The sequence below is a fragment of the Carcharodon carcharias genome, chromosome 9, assembly GCF_017639515.1.
Source record: "Carcharodon carcharias isolate sCarCar2 chromosome 9, sCarCar2.pri, whole genome shotgun sequence".
In the NCBI taxonomy this organism is placed as follows: domain Eukaryota; kingdom Metazoa; phylum Chordata; class Chondrichthyes; order Lamniformes; family Lamnidae; genus Carcharodon; species Carcharodon carcharias.
The window spans coordinates 6,261,742-6,284,072 of record NC_054475.1 but is presented as its reverse complement, the minus strand read 5'-3'; the positions used below and the strand labels follow the sequence as shown (position 1 = coordinate 6,284,072).

General features: G+C 48.5%; 1 protein-coding gene across 1 annotated transcript; it reads left to right on the top strand.

The window, feature by feature from the left end:
• The first annotated feature begins 1,737 nt into the window (after positions 1–1,737).
• On the top strand, positions 1,738–21,605 carry LOC121282006 (polymeric immunoglobulin receptor-like). Its single transcript, XM_041195319.1, has 7 exons — positions 1,738–1,837; positions 4,561–4,890; positions 8,165–8,491; positions 13,085–13,115; positions 13,950–14,068; positions 16,769–16,809; positions 20,742–21,605. Exons 1-7 carry the CDS (start codon positions 1,738–1,740, stop codon positions 20,919–20,921), a joined length of 1,128 nt encoding a protein of 375 aa, XP_041051253.1. The 3' UTR covers positions 20,922–21,605.
• Positions 21,606–22,331: the final 726 nt, after the last annotated feature.

The following is a 22,331-nucleotide window of genomic DNA, read 5'->3' as shown; positions in this document are numbered from 1 at the left end:
GGCAGCATCTGTGGAGTGACCCAATGGCCAACATTTAGATAAAATATTCATATAAATATAATAAAAAAGGCAGAAAACCTTGCTCAGGTCAAATAGGAGGGCACCTCAATGGGATGGGACAGGTGGATGCAAGTGTCACTGTGGGTGCATCTTCAGCGCGTGCCAACACAACACAACTGCCAGAAATGTACTCGAAGGTGAGGGGTGAGGTAGGGGGCTAATGGAGAGGAGGCCAGGTTGAATTTCATGCTTAGACTCCCACCTTTGGAGTCCAATGTTAAACAAACCTCCACCTGCTCCAACCCCAGCTCCCTCCACCAATCAGCCACCACCCTCCAATCCATCTTCTCTCCTTCGGTCATCGACACTTATACTTCAAGAGCTTTAAGGAAATGGCCATTGCTTCATTCTGACATAGAAACACCGTAGAAAACATGAGCAGCTGATGCACAAAGAGGACCTTGTGTTCCATTATTGGTTTTTACAAATTATCCAAGTGCAGTAGTCAATTATCAGTCTTTTTTTATTACACATAAACCAGCACTGATAGTGAACTAAGGGAGACAGCTTAACATGTTTAGGAACAAATGGCCTCAACATTGAGATTAAACAGAAAGTCTCACTGTCCGGGGGAAGGTCAGTCTCTCACATCCATGCTGTTGTCTGAACCATTAGTAACTTAATTAGTTTAAAAGAAAATTGCCTAGTAAATCATTGAATTTGTGATTAGTGTCTGGTGCACATTGGGATTAAAAAGAAAGGAACTTTTCCTCTTTATTGTTATATTATTCATAAAGGAACATAATTGTTATGCAAATATACACCCTGGTATTCCACAGTCACTATCGCACCACAGTCATGTGCTGAGTAACAACGGGTCAGTCTATCAGTCCACTAACCACATGAGGAGCAGAAAGAAATAGAATCCAGCACTTTAAGCCTAAAGTGTGATTATTTCGAAATATGGGAACCAGAAGACATAACATCTGCAAGGTGATACTCCCATTAGTCTGGGATGGACGATTCACCCCATCCAATTCTCCAGCCTGAAATTCATTCGCATTTTCAGCTGGGCCATAGGTGTGGAAGGGGCAGGGGAGGGACACAGACTTTGATCAAAGCAGAGTCGGTAATTAAACTTTTAATTTCACAGTCATGAACATGGCACCTTTAGCCTCTGCAACTGAGTATCTATTTTGGTCAATTAAACATTTAAAGGCCACAGAGCTCTAATAATAAAAGAATAGATATCTGGTAAACTCAGGCATTCTTTGGACCCCATAAACACTAAGGTTCAAAGACCCCAGTCTGAAATGCTATGTAAACAGTAAAGTTAGAGCACCCCCAGTCCAGTTCCTCTACACTCCCTGAAAACCAATTCACACTGATTCATACCCTCAATTTGAATTGTTGTTCATGGCCCAAAAAGAATGCAGTTGAATTAATTTCCTACATTAAGCACCAAGGAGGGTTATTTATTGCTTTAATACACCAAACATCAAAAAGGAAAGCAACCAGAAGTTTGAATTGAACATTTTCAAATTTATTGCAAAGAGAACATCCCTTGCCTTAGATAACATCCAGACTTAACACAATAGCTTGACGTGTCAGATGAGGAAAAGACTATTTCCTCAACTGTTGATTTCTACACAAACCAAGTTGTGAAACAATTTGATTTGTCAACTTCTTTTATCTTGTGTGTATAGGAAAGGTATTTCTAATTCCATGAGGAATTAAATGATTCAGTACCGATGCAGAGATATTTGTACTGAAAACTGTGGATACCTGACTGGGACCATGAAGTTCACTGCATTGCTGTTTCTCACTTTGATACCAAGTAAGATTATCCAATTCTATATCTGGAATAATAGCTCGCACCTATGAAGCGTCTTTATCTTACAAAGATGGCTTCGAGTTCTTAACGGAGGAGTGAAGAAAGACAGGCTCTGAGCCAAAGTGGGGGAGATTGGAGGGGTTGACCAAAAGCTCCATAAAAGAGTTGGGTTTTAAAGAGGGTCTTAAAGGCGGAGAGAGAGTTGATGAAGAGGGGGCAGGGGTTTAGCGATGGAGCTTCGTAAAGTTGGGTCTAATTGAAAACACGGCCACTAATTCTGGGGCAAAGAGAGGAAATAATGCACAAGAAGCTTGATTCAGAGGAATGGAGAGTTCCCTCAGGGAGGGGCATGGTGGAATATTGGAGGACATTAGAGGGATAGGAACAGATGAGTACGATTTGCATAAACTAGAGGCCCCTTGCGTGAAACAGGCACTCGCTCCTCCCATCTAGGGGAAGGCCCTTTAAATAAAGGCAGCAACCATAGCGTCAGTGTTAACCAGGCTGTAAATCTGCCAATTTGGCCGGGTGAAAACCAGCCTCAGGTTAACATTTCAGTTTTAAGTCCTTTGCCAAAATTGAATTTTATTCAGAGACCAGTAGCATAATAATGAAGATAAACTTACAGCTCATGCAGAATGCAAAGTGAATGTGGGTGTCATGCCATTAGATTTTAACCTGCAAAGATCATTTGATTGTTGAGCTTCCCAGCTGGCCTGAGTTTCTGCCCTGTTCCAGCCCCTGCATGCTCAGCTCATACTTTTCAGTGTGATGCTTGTAGTATAAGGATCTGGCACATATAGGGTTAATATGGGATTGCGTACAGTACTACCCACATAGTGATGTAAGAAGGCACATGACCCAGACCCAGGGTCAGTTTGGTATTGAGCAGAAACGTGTATAGATCTAAACATGGAGACAGCTTCTAGCCTGTGCAGGTGTAACTAGTGCTAGTAGTTAATAAAAGCTTACAGTTAACCTACAAGGGTATCACAGTGGTTAGCACTACTGCCTCACAACTCCAGGAATCCAGGTTCAATTCTGGCCTTAGGTGTCTGGCTACGTGGAGCTTACACGTTCTCCCAGCTTCCATCGGGTTAAAATACTACAGTTAAATTGCCTCCTACTGTGTGAGTGTGTGCCCGGTGATGGACTGGCGTGTACCGTACCCTTTGCCCCTCAAGTTAGGCTCCGGCTCCCCGTGACTCTGAATTGAATAAAGCAGTTTGGGAAAAATGAGTGAGTAAGTGAATTAACCTACAGAAGATTAATAAGGCCTTTTTTAAGGCATATCGTTCTGTAACCAACACCCTCCCAACAATGTTACAAGTTTCTCACCGTCAATGTCCACTTGGAAAATTATCACCAATGTGGCATTTCAGGGAGGGTAGCGCTTTAAGGGTTAATCTGAGGACTTAATACCAGAAAATATTAAGCAGTACCAGTAGAATATTGATAAGAACACAGGAATTGCTAAAGAGAAATAGACCAAGGTCCATCTAGCTCACTACCTACTATTCTGGTAGTAACAGGATACAATAATAATCAAAGATAAAAGCAAAAAACTGCGGATGCTGGAAATCCAAAACAAAAACAAAAATACCTGGAAAAACTCTGCAGGTCTGGCAGCATCTGCGGAGAGGAACACAGTTAACATTTTGAGTCCGTATGACTCTTCAACAGAAGAGTTCCGTTGAAGAGTCAAACAGACTCGAAACGTTGACAATAATAATCAAGTTGCTAATAGGTCCAAAGGCATCTGTTGTATCCAAAGATGTTACTCTTATCACGCCACACTTCAGACTATTCATATACTGTGCTCAAAAATATTACTTTCTGTAAGAAATCTCTCCAAGTTGCAGTCTACTGTCTTTGCTTTCACCTTCCTCGCCCAAGGAAAATGGTACTGAACTGAGGGGAGTACAAGAGCAGAGGGACCTGGGGGTGTGTATTAAGGTGGTAGGGCAAGATGATAAGGCATTTATGGGATTCTTGGACTTGTAAATAGGAGTATTAAATACAAAAATGAGGAGTTATATTAAAGTTTCACTAATATTATTCAGGTCTCAGCTGGAGTACTGAGTTCAATTCTGGGCACCGCCCTTTAGGAAGGACACCAAGGCCCTGGCAAGGGTACAGAGTAGATTTAGCAGGATGATACCCAGGGGTGAAGGTTATATGGACAGATTGGAGAAGCTGGGATTATTGTCCTTAGGGCAGAGAAGATTAAAGGAAAATCGGATCGAAGTATTGAAAACAAGGAAGGATTTTCATACAGCAAGTAGAGAGAAACTATTTCCTCTGGCAAGTGGATCGGTAACCAGTGGTCATAGACATAAAATAGTTGGATTATAAACTAGTGGATAATTGAGGGGAAATTATTTCACACAGAACGTTGTTATGATCTGGAATACACCACCAGAAACGGTAGTGGAATCAGATTCCATTGGAACTTTGAAAAGGCAGTTGGACGTGTGTTTGAAGAGGACAAAAGGTGGATGCTGGGGTGTGGGATTAAATCAGACAATAAATTTTCAAAGAGCTGGCACAGACATGATAGGCCGAATGGTCTCCTTCTCCACTTTAAGACTCTTGATTCCAGTCTCTTCCAGGATTTGTTTTTGTCCCCTTGTGAAGCACTTGCTTGTATTGTGCCAAAACGATTGTCTGAAATTGATTATCACGATATTTCGAGCTTTCTTAAGATGTTACATTTCACCCAACAGCTTTGCTGACACAAACTGCATCGATAGTGATGAAAGCTGCAGTGGGGGAAACCATCACTGTGGAATGTTCACAGGCAGCACAGTACCAAGGATACTCTTACATCATATGGTGTAAGGCAACTTCCAAAACTAACTGCAATCCTGTAGTGAGCACCCAGAATCATCAGATCAAGAAATCTAATGGAACAACATCGATAGCTACTACCAATGGGTTAAGTTCTGTAACCATTCAACAACTTCAGGAGATAGATACAGGAACATACTGGTGTGTGGGTGATTTTCAAGGCTCTTTCCACGTTTTGGATGTTATATTACTGAAGGTTTTGTCCGGTAAGAATTTTGCAAAAGATTGTTTATAAGGCTGATAATATGGCCTGGGTGGGGTAAAACCAGGGCGGCTGCTCTTTAGGGGCTGTGTGGGCATAACATGAGCTCAGTTGACTAAGGTATTATCATAGCTCCCAGTGCACAGGTAATGACCTCCGATGCTACCATTTCTATCTATTTCTATGAACCGATCTAAACAGCCTTTCTCCTTATACTTCTATAAACCTAAGATCACGTTCCTCTCAAGCCTAGTTTTTTTCAATCTTTGGGGATGTGGGCTTCGTTGGCTGGATCAGCATTTATTGCCCATCCCTAATTGCCCTTGAGAAGCTGGTGGTGAGCTGCCTTCTTGAACCACTGCCGTCCATGTGGTGTAGGTACACCCACAGTGCTGTTAAGGAGGGAGTTCCAGGATTTTGACCCAGTGACAGTGAACGAACGGCGATATATATTTCTAAGTCAGGATTGAGAGTGACTTGGAAGGGAGCTTGCAGATGGTGGTACTTCCATGGAGTTGCTGCCCTTGCCCTTCTAGGTGGTAGAGGTCGCAGGTTTGGAAGGCGCTGTCGAATGAGCCTTGGTGAGTTGCTGTGTGCCTCCACAGTAAAATATCCCTAATTTCTGTTGGTGCCCAGGATACTGAACAATTCAGCAAACCATTTATAAGACCGGCAATGGGGACTGCATGAAATGAGCAGTATTGTCAAATCAATATATAAAAGAGCCTTCTGCAATGCATTGACATTAATTGGTTAAAACACATTGGAGGTTGTTTTACTGCTAGTTCCAACTAATCTTTCAGGCTCCACAGTGGATTCATTAGCAGGGTCTGTGAAGGCCTTGGAATAAAAAACAAAAAACTGCAGATGCTGGAAATCCAAAACAAAAACAGAAATACCTGGAAAAACTCAGCAGGTCTGGCAGCATCGGCGGAGTAGAACAAAGTTGACGTTTCGAGTCCTCATGACCGTTCAACAGAACTTCTGTTGAAGGGTCATGAGGACTCGAAACGTCAACTTTGCTCTTCTCCGCCGATGCTGCCAGACCTGCTGAGATTTTCCAGGTATTTCAGGCCTTGGAATAAACCTGCCGGAGAGGCCCTCCTGCTGGAACATTAGGACTGCAGCCACTGGCAGCTTGTGCTCACCCCAACCCTCCCTCAATCAACTCCTTCCACCCTCCCCTGATTTAAGAAGGTCCTTGGGGCCTCTCTGTTCTGTGTGCCACATAGATAGCATCTAGCTTCAGGCAGTAATGAACTTAGGCCCAAATTAAGGCATAATTGGTCTTCAGCAATAGCAGAAGATGGTGATCAGGAATTGGCAGCCCATTTCCCAAGATCCTAATGTTCTTTTCCATTGACTTAATACTCCAAGAAGGAATATACTGGAATCCTATATACCCTACCAGGAAATATTGACATTGTTTGTGTTCAACAGCATTCATTTGCAATCATTTGACATCAATTGCACTCAAAACCAATTATTTAGCTTTCATTTGGCATCACAAGTAACAATCAACTGACACTGTCATCAATTGCCATTAACCTGCAATGCTCAAACACTTGTGGTTAACAAAATTACTTACCTTAAGCATCCTGACACCAAAAATGATCATAGAGTTTGTTCTCCATATTTCTGAATTTCTATCGCTTCAAACATCCTAAAACTGAGCTAACATTAGAAAATGAAGACTCTGTTTTAACATATGTTTTTATAAGCTAGTTTCATGTTTTTGTACATAACCTATAACTAGTACAGCACACCCCTGCCCCTCCGCTACCCCAGATTGCAGCAGTTTTCTTCCCCATCTTCCCCGAGTAATTTTCTCCCCCTTCCCAACATCGCCCTCCTCGCTTCCAGTCGCATCCCTGGATTGCAGCAGATTTCCTCCCTCTTTTCCCTTCCCTGCACCCCCCTCCCCCACCTCTCCTTCACTTTTCCGTCTCCTCCCCACCTCTCCATCCTCCACCCTCCTCTTCACCTCTCCTCTCTCCACCCTCTCCGCCCATCATTTTCACCCCCCCACCCAACCCCGCTCCTTGTTGCCTCCCCTCTTACCCCCACCCCCCCAACTATCTTCCCTCTCCTCCCACCCTACTCCCCGGGAGTGCTCAGGGGTAGGCAGAAAATGGAAGTGATGATGAAGGCTTGCTCCGCTGCGGCTTTTCAGCCAGCGTGGACCAGCGATGGTGGCAGGAAAGAGGGTGTGTCTTCGGGTTGGGGAAGTCAGGGTGGAGAGTCTCATCAGCGGGAACCTGGGCCCAAGATTTGGTGACAGGGGCCTGGCCCAATGTTTGGAGGCAGGTGGAGGAGGCCCCAAGACTCGCCCCGAGACTGGGGTGGGGGTGGGGCGTAAGTCTGAGGCTGAGTGGGGTGGTGGTGATGTGGCGCGGCGTAAGCCGGGAATGGAGGAGGGGGTGGGGTGGAAGGGTAGCACCAGTGACGCCAAGATTCACACCTTTCGCCCTGTGTCCTGCAATGTTTTCTTTCCAGGTTGGCAATTAATAGATTAACAAAATGAATTTAGAACTGATGGGGATCTGGTGCTCTCAAGCATGTAAGATTTTTCAGACTAAATGGAGAAAACAATAAATTCGGTTATTATTTAAGCAATTAATTTCCTTGTTTTTCAATGCAGGTTGCTGAGCGCATTTGGTGCCTTTGAGCATTTAATTTTGGTGCCTTCAAGCACCTTTGATCACCTTTGCTGTGAAAGATGGCAAAACACTGCTGCATGTATGAAAAACTCGTTCCAAATTAGAACATTTGATGTTGAATGATCGCTGATCGTTTCTGAGCACAACAGTAACATTGAAATTTGACAATTGACAATTTGAACTCAGTGGGCGAGATTTTAACTCATTCAAATCCATCCACTTGCACGGGGTTAAAATCAGACCCAGTAGCTCTAGCAATGCAAACTAAGTATAACAGGTCTATAGTTAGGTACAATTGCATCCGGCTTCAGAAATTCACCCTTCCATGTTGAGCATTTTCACCACAGTCACAATGAACAGAAAGAATTTACCAGACTTAGACCCACACACCTCTGAAATATTAAATTAAGGGTTTAGAATGAGCAGGAGTTGAACACAGGAGCCTTCAACGATTACATTGGGCTTTATGACTATAATCTGTTCATACTTTAAAGAACAGAAAATATTTTTGACATTTTCAACGTTTGACTAATTTTATTACATTTTGTGCAATGAAAGATGTTCTCTTTTTCAGCATTTTGAACTTTTAATGACTTTTTGGCCCTCATTTACCAACAGATTCATGGAAACCAGCTCGACCAGAGATCAGTGGTGTAAGGGGAAATATCGCCACTGTACCGTGCCTGTACACGGACAAGGAGATACGTTATAAGAAATTCTTGTGCAAAGTAACCTCTGTAAATAAATGCACTATTATTGCCAGCTCTGATGGGAATTTGGGAAATCTGTATAATGGGAGTGTTGCAATCATTACTAATAATTCTCATAATCTTACCATTACCATGAGCAACTTTAGTAAAGGAGATGAAGGAGAATACTGGTGTGGAGCAGTAAAAGTAGTTGACATAAAGATTGTTCAGGTAAAAAACCTGACAATTGCTGAAGGTAAGAACCAATTTAAATTATTATAATTCAGTCGGCATTGCATAGAATTCAGAACAGAGATAATTGGTCAAATGCTGGTGTTAATGCTTCACCTGAGGCCCCTCCTACTCACCCTTTATCTCTCCCTTTCAATGTATCCTTCTGTTCATTTCTGCCTCAATGTGTTGACCTAGCTTTCCCTTAACAGCATCTATGATTTTTATTTTTGCCACAACTACTCCTTGTGGTGGCGAATTCCACATTTAACGAGCTCTACATTCTAATAATTCTCTGAGTAAAGAATTTCCTTCCTGAGTTCTTTATTGGATACTTTGGTGATTATCTTAGATTTAAGACCCTTAGTTTCTGTCATAAGTGGAAACATCTCTATGGGCAGAGCCTTTGGCTCGGGGCCTGCTCACCGAGGCATAAGATGACGCAGGGTAATGTCGGGCGTCTGTCCCAACGTCACCGCGCGTCGCTTAGATTTTCAGTTCAGCGAGCGTGCAGCCAACTCAGCTGCGTGCCCCCCGAACTGTCAAAGGCCTACTCAGGCCTGTTAAAAAGCAGTTAAGTCCATCAGCTGAGCTGCCCGTCCAACCTTAAGGCTGGCAGGGGGGCAGGTGAAGAGCCCAGGCGGCCTTCGCATTTATCATGGAACCTCATCCACAGGCGGGGTGAGGTTTCATGAACGATTTAAAATTTTCAGAAAAACTTTTATTAAAATGAATGCACAGGTCCCAGCTCATGTGACAGTTTCACACACACGAGGGGACGTGTCATAAAATTTTTTACAGCACCTTATTAGACGGTTTAAACTTTAAAACTAATCTCCCTGAGGCACCTCTGTGCGCCACTGGCATTTTCCTGGAGTTGTGCCGCAATCCCCTCATCCCCTCCCCTCGCACCGAGGCCGGAGCCCAGCAGCTACTTGAAGGCGATCTCCTGGCAGCGGGTGGAGGGCTCTCAATCCCCCCACGAAAGAGCCACAGCCACAGTCACAATCCTTCCTGTCGAGGAGGTCCCCCCACACCCGCCCCCCCGCCCACAGTGACAGCCCTAACACAGAGGGGCTTTCTTTCATGTTAAGCTCCCAGGCTTCCGAGAGCACCTGCATTTTGAAACTCCCTCTCAGCCACTTCCCACCCACTCCCCCCCACCCCCCCACCACCACCACCACCACCACCACCACCACCACCACCACCACCACCACCACCACCACCCCTGCCTGCCTTTTCCACCACTAACTGAATCCACCTTTTCCCCAGCTTCCTTTTCGCAAGATTACATGACAATTAAAGACAAAGTACTCCATTCGACCAACCTCCCTTCACCCATTCAGAATCTGACCAGTTGGCCTCAGGTACTGAAACAGCCAGTGTTCAGAATGAATAAAACATGTCCCCTCTGCCACGTATAACTGCCTGCTGCCCCCCACCCCACCCCACCCCCACCCCCCACCCCACCCCTCCCCACCACCCCACCCCCACCCCCCCCACACCCCCACCCACCCCACCCCTCCCCACCACCCCACCCCACCCCCACCCCACCCCCACCCCACCACCCCCACCCCCACCCCCCCACCGCACCCCTCCCCCACCCCCCACCCCACCCCCACCCCACCCCACCCCCACCCCCACCACCCCACCCCCACCCCCCCCACATCCCCACCCACCCCACCCCTCCCCACCACCCCACCCCACCCCCACCCCCCACCCCACCCCTCCCCACCACCCCACCCCCACCCCCCCCACCCCCACCCCACCCCACCCCCACTCCACCCCTCCCCACCACCCCACCCCACCCCTCCCCACCACCCCACCCCCACCCCCCCCACAGCCCCCCCACCCCACCCCTCCCCACCACCCCACCCCACCCCCCCCACACCCCCACCCCACCACCCCCCACCCCCACCCCCCCACCCCCACCCCCCCCACACCCCCACCCACCCCACCCCCACCCACCCCACCCCTCCCCACCACCCCACCCCACCCCCCCCCACCCCCACCCCCCCACTGCACCCCTCCCCCACCCCCCACCCCACCCCCACCCCACCCCACCCCCACCCCACCCCTCCCCACCACCCCACCCCACCCCCCCCACACACCCCCCACCCCACCCCCCCCCACCACCCCACCCCCACCCCACCCCCACCCCCCCACCCCCCCACCCCACCCCTCCCCACCACCCCACCCCACCCCACCCCACCCCCCCCACACCCCCCCCACACCACCCCCCCACCACCCCACCCCCACCCCCCCCACACCCCCACCCACCCCACCCCTCCCCACCACCCCACCCCACCCCCACCCCACCCCCACCCCACCACCCCCACCCCCACCCCCCCACCGCACCCCTCCCCCACCCCCCACCCCACCCCCACCCCACCCCACCCCCACCCCCACCACCCCACCCCCACCCCCCCCACACCCCCACCCACCCCACCCCTCCCCACCACCCCACCCCACCCCCACCCCCCACCCCCACCCCTCCCCACCACCCCACCCCCACCCCCCCCACAGCCCCCCCACCCCACCCCTCCCCACCACCCCACCCCACCCCCCCCACACCCCCACCCCACCACCCCCACCCCCACCCCCCCACCCCCACCCCCCCCACACCCCCACCCACCCCACCCCTCCCCCCCACCCCACCCCACCCCTACCCCCCACCCCACCCCTCCCCACCACCCCACCCCACCCCCCCCACACCCCCACCCACCCCACCCCTCCCCACCACCCCACCCCACCCCCACCCCACCCCCACCCCACCACCCCCACCCCCACCCCCCCACCGCACCCCTCCCCCACCCCCCACCCCACCCCCACCCCACCCCCCCCCCCCCACCCCACCCCCACCCCCCCCCTCCCCACCACCCCACCCCACCCCCCCCCACCCCCACCCCCCCCCCCCCACCCCCACCCCCCCCACAGCCCCCCCACCCCACCCCACCCCCCCCCACCGCACCCCTCCCCCACCCCCCACCCCTCCCCCACCCCACCCCACCCCCACCCCACCCCTCCCCACCACCCCACCCCCACCCCCCCCACCCCCCCACCCCACCCCTCCCCAAGACCCCACCCCACCCCACCCCACCCCCCCCACACCCCCCCCACACCACCCCCCCACCACCCCACCCCCACTCCCCCCCCACCCCACCCCTCCCCACCACCCCACCCCACCCCCACCCCCCCACCCCACCCCTCCCCACCACCCCAACCCCACCCCCACCCCCCCACCCCACCCCCACCCCACCCCACCCCCACCACCCCCCCACCCCCCCACCCCACCCCCACACCCACCCCCACCCCACCCCCACCCCACCCCCACCACCCCACCCCCACCCACCCACCCCACCCCACACCCACCACCCCCACCACCCCACCCCACCCCCCCACCCCCATCAGCCCCCACCCCACCCCCACCCCCCCCACCACCCCACCCGCACCCCCCCACCCCACCCCACCCCCATCCCCCCCCACCCCACCCCCACCCCCCCACCACCCCCACCACCCCACCCCACACCCACCCCCCCACCCCACCCCTCCCCACCACCCCACCCCCCACCACCCCCCACCCCCCCCCACCCCCCCCACCCCACCCCCAGCCCCACCCCACCCCCACCCCCCCACCCCACCCCCCCCCACCCCACCCCCACCCACACCCCCCCACCACCCCACCCCACACCCACCCCCCCACCACCACCCCCACCCCCACCACCCCCACCACACCCCCACCCCCCCACCACCCCCACCACACCCCCACCCCCCCCACCACCACCACACCACACCCCCACCGCCCCCCACCACCACCACACCACACCCCCACCCCACCCCCACCCCCCCACCCCACCCCCACCCCACTCCCAGCCCCACCCCACCCCCACCCCCACCCCCCACCACCCCACCCCACACCCACCCCACCCCCACCACCCCCACCACACCCCCACCCCCCCCACCACCACCACACCACACCCCCACCCCACCCCCACCCCCCCCACCCCACCCCCACCCCACCCCCAGCCCCACCCCCCCACCACCCCACCCCACCCCCACCCCCCCCACCCCACCCCCACCCCCACCCCCCACCACCCCACCCCACACCCACCCCACCCCCACCACCCCCACCACACCCCCACCCCCCCACCACACCACACCCCCACCGCCCCCCACCACCACCACACCACACCCCCACCCCCCCACCACCACCACACCACACCCCCACCCCCCCACCACCACCACACCACACCCCCACCGCCCCCCACCACCACCACACCACACCCCCACCCCCCCACCACCACCACACCACACCCCCACCGCCCCCCACCACCACCCCACCACACCCCCACCCCCCCACCACCACCCCACCCCACCCCCACCCCCCCACCATCACCACCACCACACCCCCACCCCCCCCACCACCACCACACCACACCCCACCACAGAACCCCCACCACAGAACCCCCATCACACCACCCCCGCACCAAACAACCCCCCCCCCACCCCTGCGTTTGCTTTCTTAAGTGCTATGTAATGGAGATAAAAGTTATGTTGTATTGGGATTGATTATCAATTACTCATTGAGTTATTCAATCATGTTTACTTACAAAATTAGGAAATCCAACAGTATTCAGCGATGCCCCAAGGTAAGATTTTAATAATTGTCTTGAAATAACAACTTTTAGTCATTCTGATTGAAGTCATAGTTAATAGATAGTACTGCTGTCCTCACATTACATGCTGAACAATGGTCCAACTTTAATACTACCACAAGCCACACAGCTGCCTTTTTGGTGCCATACTTTTCCCCGTATGCTTCTGCTATTAATTGTCTTCCCATTCGATACAAACAACATCAAAGCCAGGGAGCAAAATTGTCACACGACCTGCCAGCAATCATTCAGATGGCGATACTATGTGAGCTATGCATTACCACTTTGTACTGATCTCCCTTCCCAACTTCAGTGTTTTATTCATTCACTGGATGCGGGCACTGCTGGCTAGGCCAGCGTTCGTTGCCCATCCCTAATTGCCCTTATGAAGGGGCTGGTGAGCAGCCACCTCACACCACAGCTGTCCAAGTAGTGTAGGGTATTCCCATAGTATTGTTAGGAAGGGAATTCCAGGATTTTGACACAGCAACGATGAAGGAACCTTGATATGTTTCCAAGTCAGCTAAGTGTGGGACTTGGAAGTGTACCTACAGGTGGTGGTGCTCCCTTTGTCCTTCTAGGTGATAGAGGTGGCGGGTTTGGAAGATGCTGTTGAAGAAGCCTTGAAGCCTTGGCAAGTTGCTGCGGTGCGTCCTCAACAGCGAGAGATGATCTCGCCAGAACATAGCTCACCTTACATCTTAGGGATAATTACATTAAAAACCGATTCCTAATTTTAGTTCACAATCTGCTACCTGGTGGAGACATTTTCCCTTGTTTTATTGTGTGCACAGTCTTAATTTCATCTACTCCACTTCAATCTTTTAGAGATATCACCCCACAAACGTGGTACATCATCCTCACAGTTTTTCTGGGACTATTAATCTTATTGCTGCTGGTTCTGTTTATACTGAGAAAGAAAAGGCTGAGACCAGCCAAAGCTGAGGGTGAGTAGCCAAGGAAACATTTTTTCTGCAATAAAAATGCAAGTTGCTTGGTAGAATAGTGCAATAATAAAATGTTGATGTAAACTTTCGAATCGGAAGCAGAAGGGGCTGAATTTTCTCAGTTTCCAAGAGGCGAGTTAGGAGGCTGGAATGGGAGCAAAGGTGCAAAATAATGCGTTGGGTCGGCTACCAGAATGGTTCCCACCTCCGAGTGATCTTTCCCGAGCCAAATCAATGTAGCGAAGGCTACTCTCGCAGTGGCAGCAGGGAGCTAGTTAGGCCCATTAATGGGACAACTGGGGAGTGGGTGATAGCGTCGTTGGTATCTTCTTGATTGCAGACAGGACCCCCAGCTGAGGCCCAAGCCTGACAAGCAACTGGAAGTGGCCTCCTGGCGGGAGGGCTGGAGGTAAGCAGTGCCGCCACTCGATCAAGCCAGCACAGACTTGCTGGAATTCACTGGCCACAGCCGCAGTCACAGGCCACCCTGCGGAGGGTATCCTCGCCATAATGATGGCCACACAGCTTGTGGCCAGGTGCCATTTTTAATTTTTCCCAACACCGCAGGCAGCACCTCCATTTTGGGGCACCCTCATGGTCTCCTGCCTGTCTCAGTGGTGCCAAATCTCCTGGTGGATTTGCCTTCCAGAAACTGCGGAGGGGCATCCCATTGAGCCTCCCACTTCCATAATCTGCCTGCCGTCCTTCACCGAGCCAGGATTCCAGCAGTGGCTTTGTAATTTGCCGCCTCTCCGAAGATCACAAGTGACCGAGGCCTCTCCCAGGGCCCTGAGCCGGAATTGAGGCTGACGCCCAACCCGGAAAATACAGTCCTTGGACTAGGGGTAGACCACCTATCCCCTCCAGCCGAACCAATTTTGTCACTGTTTACTTGAGATATAATCAATATAAAAGATAATGAGAACTACAGTAAATAAAGCAGGCTTTCCATTCTGATACATGGGATCCAGGCAGGAGGGGAACTCCACTGAAATTTGTCATCCAGTGGAATATAATTTTACAGAAGATCCTGAGTCATTTCTTACCACAGTAGCAGAATTTGCAACAAATCCAATGCGTGGACTACGTTATTGACACTCAAATCCTTCACTTTCTGTCTCCCTTTCCTTCTATTCTGAAGACACTGATGCTTTGTTAAAAGACAATTGCACAGCTGCCACTTGTCCCTTAGCACCTTGGCCAATTGGCCGTTTTTCGCACTAGACTAGGCAGTGATTATGGGAGGCTATTCAACTGCAGTAGGTATCATAGTGAAGCTTCTCACCCAATGTCCACGAGCAGAACTTCCAGCAGAAATTCTTGGATGGCCTCCAGGGCCAGGAATTCTGTCCGATTCTTCTCTCCCTATGTCTGGGGTGCTGAAGCCCCACCACAGATGCTTCTAAGATTAACTAATGCACAAAAGTGCAAGGAATAAAGCCAAGTTTACACAGCTCAGCAACTCACTATCTTAATAAAAACAAAAAAACTGTGGATGCTGGAAATCCAAAACAAAAACAAAAACAGAATTACCTGGAAAAACTCACTATCTTAACTTGTTCAACCATTGAAATAGCAGCTGAATCTTGTGGTTTTATTTATTTATTCTTGGGATGTGGGTGACGCTGGCAAGGCCAACATTTACTACCCATCCCTAATTACCTTTGAGAAGGTGGTAGCGAACCACATTCTTGAACCTTTGCAGTCCATGTGGTGCAGGTACATCCACGGGTGCTGTTGGGGAGGGAGTTCCAGGATTTTGACCCAGCCACAGTGAAGGAACAGCGATATATTTCCAAGTCAGGATGGTGTGTTACTTGGGGAGAACCTGTAGGTGGTTGTGCTCCCATGCATCACTCTTCTAGCCCTTCTAGGTGGTAGAGGTTTGAAAGCTACTGTGAAAGGGGCCTTGGTGGTTGCTGCTGTGCAGCTTATAGATGATGCACATAACTGGCACTGTGCCCTAGAGGTGGACAAAGTGAATGCTTAATGTTTCAAATACTATTACATCATCATCATATGAATGTTATGGCTGAAAATTGTTCTGTCATCCACCTTCCATGATCCTTTATAAAAAGTTTCACAAAGGTTGAAACTGTTAAACTTTAAATATTATAAGTAAATTCATTATTCTACACACACGGCATTTTTGAATAGCACCCACTGTCTATCATTGAAGGCTGTGATCTGATCTTGTAGATTCTGATCAAACTTTTGAATCCTTTTCATAGCTTATGACATAGTTGGAGCCTCTAGCTTGCAAGATATAAAATTGCATTGGAAAGCAGTGAAAAACTCTTTGAGTCAGTGCGATATCCCACAACGCTTTCGGAAATATTACTTGTACGTTACTCATCACCCATCTGGGGGTGAAGTTATTTGGGGAAGTAGTAATCCATTAGTCAGGTTGAAAGGCAGCACAAGTTAAAGAGGTACTGCAAGTGTACTATGCTCAACTCAATTGTTATCTGTCATGTGGTTAACAAGTACCTGTCATGTGGTTAGGAAGTAACTTCCTATAGTAGATTTAAAGAGCGTAGTGGTTTGGTGTGGGCGGGTGGGTGAAAATGTGAAACTGCGAGTAGGGTTGAGGTTCTTGCAGTGATTTCTATTTCAGATAAGACTAGAACAAAGCTACTGCTGGTCAAAATGAATGAGCACATTCTTTTGTAAGTGAATCACATTTTATTTGTTTTACAGGTAAAAATGAAAATCCAGAATCCCCCACCCTGACCAGTAAGGTAAGAATGGAAGGTATTTTAAGATAATGATATTGTTCAATTTCTCTTATTTTACAATTATTTAACACAATACTTCATTTCCTAATTAAGTTCCAAATTCCCTAAAGTACTCACTTGACATTATATAAATTGATTTTCAACACCACCAGCTGCAAGTTCCCACTCTAAACCACTCACCATCCTGACTTGGAACCGTATCGCTGCTCTTTTATTGTCGCTGGGTCAGAATCCTGGAACTCCCTCCTAACAGCACCGTGGGCGTACCTACACCACATGGGCTGCAGCGGTTCAAGAAGGCAGCTCACCACCACCTTCTCAAGGGCAATTAGGTATGGGCAACAAACACTGGCCTAGTCAGCAACACACGCATTCCTTGAAAGAATAAAAGAAAGATTTTGACAAGGTGCTACATGACGGACTCCTTAGTTATTTTTTAATTCATTCATGGGATGTCGGTGCCACTGGCTAGGCCAGCATTTATTGCCCATCCCTAATTGCCCTTGAGAAGGTGGTGGTGAGCTACCTATTGAACCCCTGGTGCTATTAGGGAGTTCCAGGATTTTGACCGAGCAACAGTGAAGGAATGGCGATATATTTCCAAGTCAGGATGGTGAGTGGCTTGGAGGGGAACTTCCAGGTGGTGGTGTTCCCATCTATCTGCTGCCCTTGTCCTTCTAGATGGTAGTGGTCATGGGTTTGGAAGATGCTGTCTAAGGAGCCTTGGTGAGTTTAATAAAATACAGACCCATGGTATCAGTGGATAAATCTTGGGTCAGGTATAGAATTAATCGCATCCTCATAGACAGAAGGCTATTATTACTGGCAATGGAGACCAGTTATTCATGGAATCCTGCTGTGTTTGGTGACAGAGAAGGAAAGAGAAACCACTTCATCTGTGATGAAGGTATTGAGGGAAATTAATTTACGGATGATACAAAGCAGATACAGCAGGTTATTTGGGTGGGAAATAGATTACAAGCAAATCTAAAAGTCACAGAGAAATGGGCCCACTATGACAGATGTAATTTAATAGGCATAGATGATTTAATATGGGTAGGGTTCACATCAAGCATGGGTACATTATGTGGAAATTTAAGTCTGCCGAGTGAGAGAAGGAGCTAGCGTCATAGGTTTCTTTGAAATTTTATTAAAAGTGCGATGAGGCTGTAGCAAAAGTAGGCAGATTACTATGGTGTATTGCCAGGATGATCCAGGGGAGCTGATGGCGTAGTGGGAATGTCACTGAACTAGTAATCCAGAGGCCCAGGCTAATACTCTGGGGACACGGATTCAAGTAATTCATTTCAATAATTTGGAATTTAAAGCTAGTATCAATAATAATGACCATGAAACTATCAGCGATTATCATTAAAAACCCATCTGGTTCACTAAATGACCTTTAGGCAAGGAAATCGGTCATCCTTACCTGGTCTGGCCTACATGTGACTCCAGACCCCAGCAATGTGGTTGACTCTTAACTGCCCTCTGAAATGCCCTAGCAAGCCATTCAGTTCAAAGGCAATTAGGGATGGGCAACAAATGCTGGCCTTGCCAGTGGCGCCCACATCCCATGAAAGAATAAAAAAAATGATCAGGTACAAAATTTAAAATAAAGTATCATCCTTATCTAGACCCTATCTGAATAGAATACTGTGTCCAATGTTGGTTCACTCACATGTTGGGTTAGGGCATTGCCCTAGAAAAGGTTGATATTGGTATAAAGATCCTTAGATACAATGGGCTGGGACTTTTTAACTCTAGAAAATGAATTCAATGGGGAGATTAGATGGTGGTCTTTTAAAATAATGTAGATCAGCCATTTGAGTTATATAGATTAAGAAAGATCAAGCGATATGAGTAAAAGTTACATAAGGTTAGATGCCAGAAGGCATTTGAGAATCATTGCCCTATGGGACAAGATGTAGGCTCATTCAGTGAGATAGATTGGCTGCAAATGTGCAAAAGAGAACTGAACCATTTCCTAACTGTAAGCTGATATGATAATCGATAAAAGGAAAGTATTGTATTCCAGTCACTGTGATCTCCTGCATCTTGTTAGGTTGTCTTGGGGATTAGAGGAATTTCCCAGGGCATTTTTTCTTAAATTGGCCTTAGGCTCTTCCATGAAAAGCAAAGGAAGCAAGGGGGACTGCATGACAGTCTGGCTCAGGCTTAATGGGCCTATTGTTATTTATGAATGTTTGTACATGTATAACTATACATCTGTCTTGTCAACATGTGCGTTCATCATCCTCCTCTAAACCATTCTGTCCAATTTTGCATCAGCCTTTGCCAATTGTTGCTTCTTCCTTTCCTTCTACTCAAAAATATATGCTACAGAAAAGTAGCTACAGTATGCACTTGCCAATACAACTTTAATAGATTAATCTTGAGGTCATGGAAGTTTCCAACTTTGCTGTAATCAGCTTGTGCTTAGCAAGTTTAAGGTTTGGGTAAGTGAGATATGTCATTTCACATCTAGCATTTAGTTTTGCAATAACCAGGACTTCTACTGATACATTCATTACACACTGAATAAAAACTGATGTTGATACATGCATCATATTAGAGATAGAGAAGATATACAGATCTACAGTGTTACTGATCTGGTTGCAGCAATGATCAGAGTTGCCAGCTAAATGTATTTGCACAGCTGATCTTGCTGCTTAATGCCAGCTTCTTTGCTGGATACCAGTTTTAACTGTACATTCATGAATTGAAGCAAGAGGTTAGGATGAGATGAATGTGGCACTCCTGAAAGGGGTGTACTGTTTAATGAAAGGTAAATGATGCAAATATACACTCACCTACCATAACGTGGTAATGGCACTTGTAGTACTCAGCCAACCCAACACCCCAGCTCCTTCACTTCAAGATGTATCATTGCAACAGCATTTTGTTTACAAAAATAAAGAGAGCAGTATAGTTTCCAACTCAGACTTCTTCATAGTTAACTGTGAAATCTCCAATCTTTTAATGATTTTCAATCATTTAAAATTAGTAAGCGGTCAAAATACTCGAGAAAAGGTCCATATCGATCCACTTGTGTGAAAAGATAGGTATAACCTAAATTATGTTGGAAAAGCTAAATATCAGAGTCAGCAAATATATGCATGAACCAAATCTAAGCATCCACTTATGATTAAGTTTTAGTAAAAGGGTCAATTATCTTTAATTCTTGGCATTCAGATGAGCTGGTAAGGACTGCATTTATTTCCCATCCCTAATTACCCTTGAGAAGGTGGTGGTGAACTGCCTCTTGAACTGCTGCAGTCCATGTGGTGTTGGTACACCCATGGTGCTGTTAGGGAGGGAGTTCCAGGATTTTGACCCAGTGATAGTGAAGGAATGATGGTATAATTTCAAATCATGATTCATTTCAAATCTTGGAAGGGGAACTTGCAGGTGGTGGCATTCCCATGCGTTTGCTGCTCTTGTGCTTCTAGCTGATTTGGAAGACGCTGTCGAAAGAGCCTCGGTAAGTCGGGACAGTGTGTCCTGTGGATGGTACACACTGCTGCCACACTGCATCAATAACGGAGCAATGAATATTTAACACGGTGGATGGAGTCCCAATCGAGTAGGCTACTTTTGGATGGTGCTGAGTTTCCTCAAGTGTTTCTGGAGCTGCAATCATCCAAGCAAGTGGAGAGTATTCCATCACACTCCTGACTTATACCCACAGGTAATGGACAGTCTTTAGGGAGGCAGGAGGTGAGCTACTCACTGCAGAATTCCCAGACTTTAACTTGCTGGTGTAGCTACAGTATGTATATGGCTGGTCCAGTTAAGTTCCTGGTCAATGGTAAGACACAGGATGTTGATAGTGGGATAATGTCATATGAATGTCAAAAACATATATATATATATTTATATTTATTTACTTGTTCACTTTTAGACAGCTACAAGCACAAATTATGTATTTATTTTAGTTTGACAGGGAAGCTGAAGACATGGTCATTTATTCCACTGTGACCATTGAACCTTCTGATCAAACAAAGGGAAATTCTACCACTTACGCCAATCTGGAGGATTTGAAAGAGCAACAGGGCAGCACCAAGATCAGTTCTTCAGAAACAGTGGAATATTCCGCACTGGCGTTCAGATCCTAGTGAAATGACACCCCGAGTCTAAAACAGCACTCTATAAATATTGAAGCAAAACACTGCAGATGCCTTAAATCTGAAATAAAAACAAAACACTGGAAATACTCAGGACATCTGGCAGCAGCAGTGGAGTGAGAACCAGAGTTAAGAGCTGGAATTTTACATACCCTGGGAGAAAGCTGCCAGCTGGTGTCAAGTCAGGTACCATGGCAGCAATGCCATGCCTGCTGCCACTGGTATTTTACCACCAGGGTGCAGGTGTCAGGTGGTCCACCTGCCCTTGAGCCAACTAAGGGGCTCCTCCCACCACTGCCATTATTTTTCCAGCGACAAGGGGGTTCTCAGGCCACGTGTTGAGGCCGCCAGTGACACCTGCTGGCCTCGTTCCGGGCTGAGGTGAGCACCCCTCCTGTGTGGGTACCTCATTCCTAATGGTGCACATCCCACTACCCCCTCCTGAACCCGGTCCGCCTGGCCCATCAATATCCCACCCATTTCTTAATCCATATCCTTGACTCCTCCACATCGGGGAAGGCCTGCAGTCCCAGCAGTGGCCACTGCTCTTGGTATCCTGCTCCAGCCAAGAACTGATAGCCATCCGACTGGTCAACATATCTCAGATGGGGGTGGAAGTCTGACCTGAGACAATTAACAGCCTAAAAGCTGTCAAATCAGCTCAGGTCAAGTAGATATGAGCTTAGCCCTGGCACCTGCAAGGGGGGGGGGGGGGGGGGGTTACAAAATACCACCCTATATACAATTATTAAATTAATTACAGGAAATAAGATGCACAGCAGAGATCAATTAAAACCCAGTTTTCAGCTGAGTCTGAATACACTTTGAAATTTTCACTTGAATTCTCTATGCTCAACAGGACAGGGTTATTGCATATGGAAATACACAAGAGCAGTCCAGTGTGCCCTCTTAAGTGAAAAAGCAGCCCCTGGCTGATGACTGCCCTTGCTAAACTGAGATCAGAGCGTGGAGAATCTCAGCCTAAAACCCGTGACTTTGCTGCCGAGAATGAAAGATTCCACCTCTCAAACTGCTATTCCATCTCAAATACTACAAATCAATTGGTCTTTCAACTTCTGGCATGCTCTTTGGAAGCGTGTGATTCTATGGCTTGGGACTACTTGTAATCAAAGCATGCAGCCATAAAACAACATTAAAATACAAAAATGCTGTGTTTACATTAACAAGATGGCTTAACGTGAATGGCATATAAAATTTACACTGGCTAGAGTCTCATGGATAAAAGAATGGACAGATGCTTTGTGCTGAGCAGGCTGACCTGAGTATTTTCATCATTTTCTCAGCATCTGCAGTATTTTGCTTTTGCATCTATTTAATGTTATGTCCAATTTCATTCATTAATCAGATAGAACCCCACACAAAACATTTAAAATATTAGCT

Bases quoted from the DNA above. Each gene is read 5' to 3' on its own strand.
- LOC121282006 (XM_041195319.1), top strand. From the start codon at position 1,738: ATGATTCAGTACCGATGCAGAGATATTTGTACTGAAAACTGTGGATAC. The intron at 4,891-8,164 runs GTAAGAATTTTG...ATTTACCAACAG, and splicing joins ATTACTGAAGGTTTTGTCCG to ATTCATGGAAACCAGCTCGA. The intron at 16,810-20,741 runs GTAAGAATGGAA...TATTTATTTTAG, and splicing joins CCCCCACCCTGACCAGTAAG to TTTGACAGGGAAGCTGAAGA.